We start from the raw sequence: 13,931 nt of genomic DNA on the forward strand, positions 1-13,931 counted from the left end.
TTTACTGTATTTGACCTTTCCATTCACACCTGAATGCATATTTCCTTTTTTTTTCTGCAGTTGGCTTTCCACATGGAGAGGCATCTGGACTCAATGGAAGGTAAGGATCCCTGTTTATGTTATTTCAAGGAGACTTTCCCATTCTTATTACTAGTCTTCTTTTAGTAAAGTGATGAGAACCAAGCTGTGGATTGGCATCAGGTATGATCATAGTGTGTGTTTTTTTATTATGTTTAGGCCTGGCATGCTGGGTGGCAACATGGGCAATTACCCGTGGCTGGCAGACTCATGGCCCACCACCAACCTGGTCCATAGTGGCAAAGAGGCCGTCAACTGCTGCACCGCCAAACATGACACTGCAGAGAGATACTACAATGGTATGAGACACAGCATGATCCTGCTTACAGCGGGCAGTTTGTTTTGTACACATCCAGGGATTATCTCTACGATGCCTTTTGTGTAGTCTCAGGGAGAATTTCAGTTGCATACTCCTCGCGTCCTCTATTCTCAATCCTTGCCTCCTTGTGAAAACCCATTGGAGAAGAAGGTCAGAGGGGAGGGACCTCTGGCTTTCTCATCCATTGGGTTTGAGAAAACAATGCGAGAGAAGAGAGGACATGAGGACAATTGAGATTTTCCTTCAGTCTTTGAAGAAGTCTCAAAGTATAGTTTCCATCATCTCATGTGATATCAACTTGTACGGCAGACTTGGGGCTGAATTCAAGCACTTCTGGAAAATCCAACAGGTTGAATTATTGTTAAATCAAATATATTTTGCCTTACCAAATAGTGTAACCTGCATATGTCATGGTAACTGTAGCTCACATAACAACTTTGACACTAACTGTGCAGTTAAATATCTAGAAATACCATAAATCAAATGACAAAAGATGACCTCTCACTAGAATCTGACCTCTCACCTCTGACCCGCCCTCGGCACCAGAAGCGGGCATATCCAACTACCTGAACCAGACAGAGAAGTACAGCACGGGCGATTCCACCGAAGGCCCTATCTACAGCACCATCGACCCCACCGCCGAGGACCTCCGCAGCTTTAACAGCCCCTACTCCTCCACCACGCCCTACGCCAGCACTCCAATCATGCCCTTCACCAACCAGGCACTCCAGGGGTCTCACAGCCCCACAGAGCAAGATGGCGGCCACTGGATCACCCAGCCCGCCGGACCTTCCTCCCAGTACGCCCAACCCGACCGCTGCAGGACGGACAGCGGTAAGACTAAGTTTAAGATCGTGTTTCCCATGGTATGATTCTAGTTGAGGCACCAAGAACCCCAAGCAACATTTACAAAAAAAGACCAAGTTAAATATAATAACTGGAGTCACTTTGACATTTTTGGAGCCATAGAACAGCATTATGGTACCTACTAGCGAGCAACGAGAGACGTAGCGGTTGCTAACCTACTATAAATTGGTGTAACACTGATTCATCTGGAGGCGGAAGAAACGCACACCTGGTTAGCGGAGTAGAACACTTGTAAAAGAAAAGGAGAGTCGCACACTATAGGAGCTCAGATACAATCATTTAAAAACAACGTTTCGGCAGCCCAGCTGTCTTCAAATCAAATTGTATTTGTCACATGTGCCGAATACAATAGGTGTAGACCTTACAGTGAAATGCTTACTTACAAGCTCTTAACCAACAAGGCGAGGGTATAATGACAAACACTACGGGTCACTAGTTTATATAGAGTTTGAAAGGCCACACACAGGTGTCTGTAATCATGGCCGGCTGTGGCTTTATTTCTTTGGTTGATTGACAAATGTTGTACAATGGATATCAAAAACAATAATCGCAACTGGGTACGTAAAGTTTTTGCACCTAATGGTGCTACGATGCGCAGAGATTCTTACTTTTAGTTTGCGCTTCGTTTTTCCCACATAGTTATTTTACCACAAGGACAAGTTATAATAGAAATAACTGCCTTAGTGGAGTACGTGGTTTTGCTATGCATTGTATATAATGTTACTTTGCCTATGTAGCCAAATTGTCTCTATGATTGCATGGAATAATGATTTTTTTTATGTGTTCTAATTATATCTGTAAATCAACCAATGAAATAAAGCCACAGCTGGCCATGATTACAGGCACCTGTGTGTGTCCTTTCAAACTCTATGTAAATTAGTGACCCGCTGTGTTTGTCATTACACCCTGATGAAGACAGCTTGGCTGTCGAAACGTTGGTTATTACATTTTTGCATCTGAACTCCTTGAGTCTGTGGCTCTTCTTTTCTTTTTCAAGAACACTGATTCATGCCTCCAAAAATGACAAGGGAACCTTTAGTTATGTTTGTGACATACAGTGCCTTGCGAAAGTATTCGGCCCCCTTGAACTTTGCGACCTTTTTCCACATTTCAGGCTTCAAACATAAAGATATAAAACTGTATTTTTTTGTGAAGAATCAACAACAAGTGGGACACAATAATGAAGTGGAACGGCATTTATTGGATATTTCAAACTTTTTTAACAAATCAAAAACTGAAAAATTGGGCGTGCAAAATTATTCAGCCCCTTTACTTTCAGTGCAGCAAACTCTCTCCAGAAGTTCAGTGAGGATCTCTGAATGATCCAATGTTGACCTAAATGACTAATGATGATAAATACAATCCACCTGTGTGTAATCAAGTCTCCGTATTAATGCACCTGCACTGTGATAGTCTCAGAGGTCCGTTAAAAGCGCAGAGAGCATCATGAAGAACAAGGAACACACCAGGCAGGTCCGAGATACTGTTGTGAAGAAGTTTAAAGCCGGATTTGGATACAAAAAGATTTCCCAAGCTTTAAACATCCCAAGGAGCACTGTGCAAGCGATAATATTGAAATGGAAGGAGTATCAGACCACTGCAAATCTACCAAGACCTGGCCGTCCCTCTAAACTTTCAGCTCATACAAGGAGAATACTGATCAGAGATGCAGCCGAGAGGCCCATGATCACTCTGGATGAACTGCAGAGATCTACAGCTGAGGTGGGAGACTCTGTCCATAGGACAACAATCAGTTGTATATTGCACAAATCTGGCCTTTATGGAAGAGTGGCAAGAAGAAAGCCATTTCTTAAAGATATCCATAAAAAGTGTTGTTTAAAGTTTGCCACAAGCCACCTGGGAGACACACCAAACATGTGGAAGAAGGTGCTCTGGTCAGATGAATCCAAAATTGAACTTTTTGGCAACAATGCAAAACGTTATGTTTGGCGTAAAAGCAACACAGCTCATCACCCTGAACACACCATCCCCACTGTCAAACATGGTGGTGGCAGCATCATGGTTTGGGCCTGCTTTTCTTCAGCAGGGACAGGGAAGATGGTTTAAATTGATGGGAAGATGGATGGAGCCAAATACAGGACCATTCTGGAAGAAAACCTGATGGAGTCTGCAAAAGACCTGAGACTGGGACGGAGATTTGTCTTCCAACAAGACAATGATCCAAAACATAAAGCAAAATCTACAATGGAATGGTTAAAAAATAAACATATCCAGGTGTTAGAATGGCCAAGTCAAAGTCCAGACCTGAATCCAATCGAGAGTCTGTGGAAAGAACTGAAAACTGCTGTTCACAAATGCTCTCCATCCAACCTCACTAAGCTCGAGCTGTTTTGCAAGGAGGAATGGGAAAAAATTTCAGTCTCTCGATGTGCAAAACTGATAGAGACATACCCCAAGCAACTTACAGCTGTAATCGCAGCAATAGGTGGCGCTACAAAGTATTAACTTAAGGGGGCTGAATAATTTTGCACGCCCAGTTTTTCAGTTTTTGATTTGTTAAAAAAGTTTGAAATATCCAATAAATGTCGTTCCACTTCATGATTGTGTCCCACTTGTTGTTGATTCTTCACAAAAAAATACAGTTTTATATCTTTATGTTTGAAGCCTGAAATGTGGCAAAAGGTCGCAAAGTTCAAGGGGGCCGAATACTTTCGCAAGGCACTGTACATGTATACCCTTTTCAAGTGTATTAACATGTATTTAGAGGACCGTAGGACCAAGTTTTCCCACTATACAGAACTAAAACATCTCTTTGTGTGTCTATGTGCAGGTAAACCCAAGCAGAAGTCCATGGGCAAGGCGGTGAAAACCCCCTCTATGAACTGGACTGAAGCTCTGCCAGCACCCCCCTCCTTTGGGGAGCTGGAGCAGTGTGTGGTGGAGGATTTGCCCATAGATGACCATGAGGACATGGAGCTAGGGTAAGCACACACACACATACACACACACACATACATGACCATGTACACATGCACACACTTATGTTGCTACCTGGCACAACACACACCGATGAGTACAGCATCTTCTTGCTAACTTGAAGGAAATATGAATTGATTAAGGTATGGTAGATCTCTTATATAACCTCTGAACACTCTTTGTAGGACCTGATGCGTCTCAGCTTGGCACTCAGCATTAAGGAGATAGATTAGGGGTAAGGCCCTGCGATAGACTAGTTTCCTGTCCAGAGGGTGTACTTGTAGATCAAGCAGCCTCATGCTACAGAAGCTGGAGCTCGTGCTCCTATGAGCCATTCAGGCTCGTGCAAGGATACTTACTATACTGTCCTATAGACATATGTGCCTCTGACTTCCTCTTTTTCTCCTGGCCTTTGTCTCTGCACTCTCAGTCCCCACTAACACATAGTTCTAGGCCAGGGTTTTGTGTGGAGATTATTTATGTTAGCCTAACGTTGCCTCTCTGCCTGACAGGACAGACTCACCTTTGGTCTCTCTCTCTGTTAACCCCCTGCTAGCTCTGGACCTCAACGCACCTTTTCTTCCAGCTCCCTGCTGAACCACATTTCAGTCGCACTGCAAAATGAATACACACCCACACTTTATAAACCACAATATTGTCGGTATTCATGGAGGTTTGGCAAGGGGACCATTCAGTTATCGCTCCTGCCAATCATTCCCCCCGAATAGGCTAGGCTAGCAACTCAACTGAAGCAGGCATGAGGCTTACGAAATCTACCTCTAACCATTTCTGAAAGCTACTGTGGATTATATTGGCTCTAGCCAAGACGCTAGCAAGCAGTTAGCAATTTAGCCACTATTCCCAAGTCTCAACCTTATCTCATTCATTGACCCTGTTAGCTAATAACATTAGCCTACTTTAGCCCGTTCTCCTTCTCATGTTCTACTCTCCGGGTCACCAGAACAAAATAATCATTCAGCAGTTTTCTCATGCACCACTCCACCTAGCCCCCTGCAGCTGTTAGCCGTTACCAGAGATTGGTGATGAACCTCAGTTAATGTCGTTAACCTTTGAGTTAGCCCCTGTGGCTAGCTGAGAGGAACGTTGGCCTTATAACAGCTAGCTAACTCCCTGGCCTTGCCCATTTCCTCCATGGTGTACACATACGCATGTACGCACACACACACACACACACACACATATGACACATACACGCACACACACACACACACACACACACACACACACTGACACAAACACACATATGACACATACACACACACACACCGACACACACACACATGACTCGTACACATACACATATACATACACACACACACACACCTATGACACATACACACACACATAGCACACCCACACAGGTGCAGGCACAGAGCCCTCTCTCCACACATACCTCTCTACCAAACACAAATGTATGAAAACACCCTTTAAGTGATTCCATGCACACCCTGATCTTGCCAGACATGGCGCTCAGCAGACCCATAGGGAGGCTGTCTAACGGCGCTATAGAGCAGTGGAAATCGATACGCTACAGACCAATGTTGTAAGCGTTATGAACTAAAGAGGGAGGGCCCCCATTGTGAATGTGTTATGATCGAGCTACCTACTGCTCCATAGCACCAACTGCACAAGCGGTGACTGTTTTATAATGCTCCAGGTAGAAGTTGCCCTTAGGCACAGATCTAGGAACAGTTTATCCTCCCCAATCCATTAAAAGGGATAATGCAAAACAGACAATAGATCAGTGTTCCTAGGGGCCTCGTCATCCTACTCTGTTTAAAGTGAACTCATGGAAAATGTGACCCTCTCCTCCTTCCCAGGTCTGATGAGGAAGAGTGGTGCCCGCCCCTTCCAGACAGGACCTATCTGACCGAGGGTTGTGAGGATGGTCCCGCCCCTCCCCTCAGGGGTGGTGTCTCGTCCCCCACCACTTCCTACAGTCACCAGTCCACTGCTACTCTCACGCCATCGCCCCGAGAGGAGAGCCACCATCCACCCCATGACACAGCACACCTTCAACACCATGACGGGCAGCAGCTAGCACGGTATGACACGACAAATTCTAAAAGTCACATCATGTATGTACAGGTAGACACTGTAGCCATACTAATGGTGATAGCATTGAAGACTCTCTTTTTCAGATGAATGAGATGGTGATAACACAGATTAATAAAGCAATGAAGGCTTTGGTATGGTAATTGCCCAATGTCATTAACAACAGATAGCACAATACTTGCACAGTACTTGATATTTGCAGTAGAATCTCTCCCTCAAATGAACAAAACAATAGTTCAATTGTGTAACATAATAAAGGTATGTAATTGCTATTGCTAAGCACCCTCTCTTTCTTTGCCATTATACAGTAGGTTACCTTGTGGTCCCGTCCCAGTGCCCCTAGCGCCCAGCCCTCCCCTCACCCAGTCCAACCCTAACCTCTCAGGCCAGCAGCACAGTGAGGACACAGAGGGGGGCACACCGCTCCGCAATGGCTCGAATCATCGCCGTGACTTCACTGAGGGGGAAACGCTGAGTGCCGACAATATCAGCTCCACCACACCTGGTCAGTGATGCTTAAAGCTCTGCACAAACTCACACGAGTGAATGCACCACATACAGATGTGCTTATACACATGGAAAGGGAACAGTGGGCAAACAAACCCATACAGGTGCTGTATCCTAATTGAATCACCTGTTGTTGCAGAAATGTTCCTTCACAGCAGGAAATGCAAACTTGTAGTGTATGCTATAATGCTATAATCCACATAGTAATTCACATTTCCTGTTGCTGCAGGATTATTTTCCTGGGTGCGATACTGGGTCAAATTAAGATACACTATCTGTACTTACATGCACGCACACACAAATGCGCGCGCGCACACACATCATTAACAGAAAATGATTTACATTTATGTCCGGTATGTAATTCGTAATACAAAGAGCTGGAATTACATAAGACATTGCAATGTTGTTATTTGCAATGTTGTCCATGTACAGTGCTTCAAAGGACCCATAACCCCCATGACCTATTAGTCATTTTTTTATTTCTCTCTGGCTGACCTACAGTAAGAGCTCTGCCATCCCCAGCAGACAACACACAGACTCCCCCTGGCCAGAAGTCGCGAGTGAAAAAGAAGACCTCCAAGGGCGGAGCTTACAGAAGAGAGGTGCTGAACCAAGGAGGTTAGTGTTTCAAGTGTAATTAAACAAATGGCTCAGTAGAATAGAAGTATAACACAGGAAGACACCATTTATAGTCCAATATTTACACATGTATTGGGGAAGGGGTGATTGGCAGTCAAGTGTTTAAAATGTGGAGTTATTAACAATCAAAATAAGAGTGTGGTAGCAGCAGTTGTGAGGTGTGTGTAGCATGAATGTACACTACCGGTCAAAAGTTGTGACACCTACTCATTCAAGGGTTTTTCTTTATTTTTACTATTGTCTACTTTGTAGAATAATAGTGAAAACATCAAAACTATGAAATAACACAAATGGGATCATGTAGTAACCAAAAAAGTGTTAAACAAATCAAAATGTATTTTAGATTCTTCAAATTATCCACCCTTTGTCTTGATGACAGCTTTGCACACTCTTCGCATTCTCTTAACCAGAAATATGAGGTAGTCACCTGGAATGCATTTAAATGAACAACTGTGCCTTGTTAAAAGTCCATTTCTTTCCTTCTTAATGCGTTTGAGCCAATCAGTTGTGTTATGACAAGGTAGGAGTGGTATCCAGCCCAAGTCCATATTATGGCAAGAACAACACAAATAAGCAAAGAGAAACGACAGTCCATCATTACTTTTCAGACATGAAGGTCAGTCAATGTGGACAATTTCAAACACTTTGAACGTTTCAAGTGCAGTCGCAAAAACCATGAAACTGGCTCTCATGAAGACCGCTGCAGAGGATAAGTTCATTAGAGTTATCTGCACCTCAGATTGCAGCCACATAACAGACACATCTCAACAACAACTGTTCAGAGGAGACTGCGTGAATCAGGCCTTTATGGTTGAATTGCTGCAAAGAAACCACTACTAAAGGACACCAATAAGAAGAGACTTGTTTGGGCCAAGAAACACGAGTAATGGACATTAGACCGGTGGAAATCTGAACTTTGGTTTGATGAGTCCAAATTTGAGATTTTTGGTTCCAACCACTGTGTTTTTGTGAGACACCGAATAGGTGAACGGATTATCTCTGCATGTGTGGTTCCCACCATGAAGCATGGAGGAGGTGTGGGGGTGCTTTGCTGGTGACACTGTCTGTGATTTATTTAGAATTCAAGGCACACTTAACCAGCTTGGCTAACACAGCATTCTGCAGCGATACACCATCCCATCTGGTTTGCGCTTAGTGGGACCATCATTTGTTTTTCAACAGGACAATGGCCCAAAACACACCTCCAGGCTGTGTAAGAGCTATTTGACCAAGTAGGAGAGTTATGGAGTGCTGCATCAGATGACCTGGCCTCCACAATCACCCAACCTCAATCCAATTAAGATGGTTTGTGATGAGTTGGACCGCAGAGTAAAGGAAAAGGAGCCAACAAGTGCTCAGCATATGTGGGAACTCCTTCAAGACTGTTAGAAAAGCATTCCTCATGAAGCTGGTTGAGAGAATGCCAAGAGTGTGCAAAGCTGTCATCAAGGCAAAAGGTGGCTACTTTGAAGAATCTAAAATCTAAAATATATTTTGATTTGTTTAACACTTTTTTGGTTGCTACATGATTCCATATGTGTTATTTCATAGTTTTCATGTCTTCACTATTATTCTACAATGTAGAAAATAGTAAAAAATAAAGAAAAACCCTTGAATGAGCAGGTGTGTCCAAACTTTTGACTGGTACTGTGTGTGTGTGTGTGTTTGTGTTTGTGTTTGTGTGTGCATGTTTGCTAAGGTGCAGTGGTCAGTCCAGTTTAGTGTTCAGCAGTCTGATGGTTTGTAGATAGAAACGGTCTGGTATCAGACCTCATGCTCCGATACCATCTGCCCCACGGTAAGGGAGTGAACATCTCGTGGTTGGGGTGTGTGTGCATATGTGTTTGGACGAATGAACAAACAAATCAATGAATGTGTGTTGGGCATGAGCATGTCTCTGTGTGTGTAAAGCCTACATTATGTATGTTTGCCTATATGCTTATACAGTATGTACTGTTCTTCCATTGCAGTGTAACCCTAACCCTGTTGTCCTTGTCTGTCTTCTCCTCCAGACCTCCCCCCTCCACCAGAGCCACCTCCAGAGAACGGAGCAGTTCGGGGCCCAGCAGGGACTGTAGAATGTGGCAACACGTCCCTGGACAGAGAGGGGGGGCCCGGGACCTTGTCCTCCATGGAGAGGAAAGAAGGAGAGCGGAGCACTCCCAACAGGAAGGGATCGGGACAGCGACGCCAAGACGGTGAGTGGTGCAGATACTGAAGTGTGGTGTTCACACACATGCTCAGTCTCATATTCACAACACACACACAAGCACAGCCAGAGCCTTTGTAGTAGCCTATTAGTACTCGCACCCAAACACAGTCACTCATTCACCTGAAAAATACTCATTCACACAAAGAATAATAATACATAAATCAATCATGCTCATGAACACGTTCTCTCACACACACTAACATATGAATACATTTCAATTCACAAATCCATCCATTCAAAACTCACGACTTAGTACTCCCTCCATCCCACAAGATCTTCTTATCAGTAGAATATAGCCATTTCTCTTACTCTCCATTTCTAACATGTACATCTCTGATCCCTGACCCTAACCCTCCCCTCTCACCCAATCCCATCTCCTCCACAGATGAGGACCTGATCTCATATGGCAAACCCAGCTACCTGGCGGGGCGGGGGGGTCATATGTCCAGCAACTGCTCCACCACAGGAAGCTCCTCATCGCGGGGCTCCACAGGGTCACGAGGGGGTCACTGCCCGGGCAGGAAATGCAACGAGGAGCGGAGGTGATTAAAGGTTTCTGGTTCTTGGCAGCCACAATATCTGCTGGTTTTCTCTTCTCTCTGGCATTTAGTTGAGCTATTCATATCAGGGGGGCAAGAAGAGACACTACGGTTGTGGTAATAGTGGTAATAGTGGTAATAGAAGGGGACCATGGTGGGTTCTAGTTCTTGGGAGCTACAATGTCTACTGGTGTTCAGGGGATATTTTGGGGGCTGAGAAGAGATATACTACAGATGAGGTGACCTAGGGTAATGTCATGTTTTGTGTTTTAGCTAAGACTGGGATAGGCAACTCTTTAAAAAAAAAAATGTTTCGCTTTAATATTGTAAATAGATTGTGGTTTCTGTCAATGTAATTGCCCGCATCATTTCCAATCCCCCATATATTTATTTTTAAATATATTTTCCTTTATTATTGTCCCCTAACCCTATCATCCCTCAACTAATTGGAGTAAATGAATGGACAACAACACTTAGGCTTCTACTTCCAGGTTATACATACTATAGGCAACTCTTTGCCCACTGGTCTCTTTTAAAAAGTTCACTAGTTAACGAGTGTCAGCTCAAGATCTTTCCCTGCAGCCACTGTATCTCACAAGGCCAAAAATGTTGCAGCCTTCGTAGACCATGTACTATGAAAATATATACATCAATTCATTCAAGTGTGCCCCTTTACCATGCGCTGGTCTTTGTCAATAAAACAAAGTACAGATCAGCATCCAGCAAATGTATTCCGTGTCTGTACACAGTTCAGAGCATAGATAATATAGCAGTTAAATTGTTTATGGTTCAGTGCTCGTGTCATACTTGTGTAAATAATCATTCACTAGCATGGAAATGCTGACATGAGGGATAACTGAGCAAAACGACCAGCCCTGTCAAGCTTATAGATATCTACTATTGCTGACAAATACTATATTTCGCTCTATAAAACACACACTCACAAATGATTTCTCTCGCCATGAAAAAAAAATATGCATGCACGCACACACACAAAACACAAAATCCCCTGCACAGTGAGGGATAATGTCAAACTCAGCCCCTCCCCACCCCACTCTCCCTCTGTAGTGCACTGAGGGTACAACTTCTTTGTGGGATAGCTGCTTTAAGTGCACTCTGCGCAGGCTCCCTAGTGAGGGGGTAGAAGGCCTTTTAAGTGGGTACAAGCTGTGTAGTATGTCCCCAGGCTAAAAAAGGCTAGAAAAGAAACAACCACAACAACATTTTGACATCTTTTCAAAAATGACTTTAGTAGTCAAACTACTGTATAACCACTTACTGGTACATTGCATTTGCTCTGTGTACCCATGATGATTCCCAGTGGTAACTTACACTGTTCTACTAGCTTTCAACTGCCACTGTTGCGACCATTGTACCTCGATCTAAACAGAAAATTGGTCATATTGTAGTATTAAGTATCTTAATGTATGCCTAATATAAAATATACAGCATCTACCAACCTATCACCATGTCTAGCTTTGTCATTCATTCAGCTGGGCTATGCTAAGTAGAGCTTCAGCCAATTTGTACTAGATGACCTCGTTTATTAGGTGCAGAATTGGCTCTGTTGGTCCAGACACTGTCCTACAGATCTGCTGGTTCCCAGGCGATCGGTGACCCAACGATAGGTCGTTCCCCTTTGGCCTGCACCCCCTGTGGACTACCCAGGAACTCACTCTGATGCCCCCCTCATCTCCACTTCCCTTCGTGCCCCACCAGGAACATTAAAGCCAGGGCCTTACAATAGACGGGCTGTGTGTTTCACTGGGGAGACAGTTTTGTGTTACCCCTCTCCTGTCACGGTGCTGAGCGTTAATCTTTCCACTTGGACAGAGCGGGTGAATGGGGGGCTTTGTTTGAATGGGGGGGGTAGGTGCAAGGGCCTTTACTTTCTTTTTGTGTTTTGTGTGACTCCCTCAGATCTTGACTTCCTTGTTTAACAGCCAATCCCTCAAATGATTAGTCAAGTAGTCTATGAAGGATGAACAAGAGCTGCTCCCATAGGACGGTTGACCAGCGTTTTGGGTTTCAGTGAGATAGAATGTTTCTAAAAACCCTCTTCAGCTCTATGGTTATTAGTACAAATTTGGGTTTTATTCCAACATTTTATAGTTTATAATTTAGCCACCTGGGTTGTTAAGCTCCTCTGATTTAGTTATATAGCTGGTTTCCATTTTGAAAATGAATTGACAAATCAAATGCATTTTGTTGTATTTAAATCAAGTGATGTAGACGAACTTTGTGATTTATGAGAATCATCCTCAACACATGCTTTGTTAGAGCTCCTACCTGTTATGTGCATATAATAAACAAGCCTTGGCTTTCTGCTTTTTGTTCCCTTTTTCACATCGTTTTCTGACACGTTTGTCTGTCTTTTTCAGGAAATGAGATAAGCGGAGACAGGAACATTCTCACGTAGAAACAAAACACGTTCCTTTGATGCCTCCCATTTTCTTTTTTTTCCATCGATGCAAACAGCTACAAAATAAAGAATATGATCACATTCTAAGGAACAATGGAAGAAGAACGGACTTTCATTCTTTTTTTTGCTATTATTATGATTATTTATGACTTTTGGGCTCATCCCGCATTCATTTGTAAATAGCCATCTCTGTACTGTTTTTACGTGGGTTCTGGATACAGGGATAGAAAAAGTATATTGTATTTATAATGAAAAAAAAGTCCATTATTATAAACCGTTAATGTCTTGAATGTGCCAACCTCTTTTTGTAGAAATGCATACCGTTTCGAGAAGCATAAAGGCTATTGCACTTGTTGTGGCGGAGAAACAACAAAAAATATGGAGCACAATGTGTGTTGTCAGGCAGCCGGCCGGACAGATAAAACTGCAGGGGTTCGTCGTCCTCTCAGGACGCCTCTGCCTGTCTTCTCTGTCGTCTTTGGATCCCTATCGCCTGTCGTCCGATGAGAATGTCGTTCTTTTCTACGTTAGATTTTTTTTTTTTTTTACACAGAAAGCTTGTTGTGAAAAGATTGTAACCGTCACTTTTTGAGTGTTGCTGCAATTGTGCGATGACTTGCGTATTCTGTTAAAAAAGACCTGTTCTGTCGACTAACTTTTTGGTAGTCTTGTTGTTTTGTAAAAATACAATAAAATACATTTGTTGAACAATAAATACACTTTTTTACTTTACAGGGTGACTGCACTTCCTGATTTGGCCTCGTTTTGAAGATTGCGCATTAAGAATTGCTAGCAGCCATGACTGAAGGAAAATGAGTCTTGTCTTTGGGGGTGTGGTGTGACGTGGGTGGTTTGATGTGGGTGTGCTATGTCAGAGAGGAAGAGGCGAAGCGAGTGGGAGAACTGCTCCCAAAATCTGCTGTCTTCTCCAGCAAATTGGTTAACAAAAAAATGAATTACTTATTTGCTATGTGTGGCTTATTTGACTGAATGTAAGTTTCGTAGTACTTAGGTTGTTACGAGTACTGATATATGTAGGACACGTGACATCCCGGCAACTTTGAGAAAATACACTTCATATCGGAGTTGTACCTGTTGTTCACACCCATATCTGCCCTCTCATTGGCTAGAATGGTCCCACCTGATCTTGCCTTCTACCGACTGCCTTCCATTTGTGAAGACATTTGTTTTCATTGTTAGAGCAGCCGCTTGAGTATTTGATCAATATAATGGATCACCTGTGGTTATGTTTGCATATCATACCCTGGCAGGTACTTTTCTTTGACCATTCTGAGTCACTGTAACAACAAAATAGCCACTTCATTAAAATAGTCA

At 43.3% G+C, this 13,931-nt stretch overlaps 1 protein-coding gene across 3 annotated transcripts in view; it reads left to right on the top strand.

The window, feature by feature from the left end:
* The window catches only part of LOC112257994 (roundabout homolog 2-like), a 134,298-nt gene extending 120,970 nt beyond the window's left edge, over positions 1–13,328 (top strand). For 2 of the 3 annotated variants that reach the window (XM_024432015.2, XM_024432017.2), the window contains 10 exons: positions 61–100; positions 238–377; positions 944–1,231; positions 4,056–4,206; positions 6,043–6,267; positions 6,586–6,782; positions 7,286–7,402; positions 9,436–9,621; positions 10,021–10,177; positions 12,556–13,328. In XM_024432015.2, the coding sequence (XP_024287783.1) occupies positions 61–100; positions 238–377; positions 944–1,231; positions 4,056–4,206; positions 6,043–6,267; positions 6,586–6,782; positions 7,286–7,402; positions 9,436–9,621; positions 10,021–10,177; positions 12,556–12,562 (1,508 nt within the window). In that variant the 3' untranslated portion in view covers positions 12,563–13,328. The remainder of the gene's footprint in view (positions 1–60; positions 101–237; positions 378–943; positions 1,232–4,055; positions 4,207–6,042; positions 6,268–6,585; positions 6,783–7,285; positions 7,403–9,435; positions 9,622–10,020; positions 10,178–12,555) is intronic. The other variant, XM_024432016.2, reaches the window with a different exon arrangement.
* The last annotated feature ends 603 nt before the right edge of the window (positions 13,329–13,931 follow it).

Source organism: Oncorhynchus tshawytscha, linkage group LG09 (genome assembly GCF_018296145.1).
Source record: "Oncorhynchus tshawytscha isolate Ot180627B linkage group LG09, Otsh_v2.0, whole genome shotgun sequence".
In the NCBI taxonomy this organism is placed as follows: Eukaryota; Metazoa; Chordata; class Actinopteri; order Salmoniformes; family Salmonidae; genus Oncorhynchus; species Oncorhynchus tshawytscha.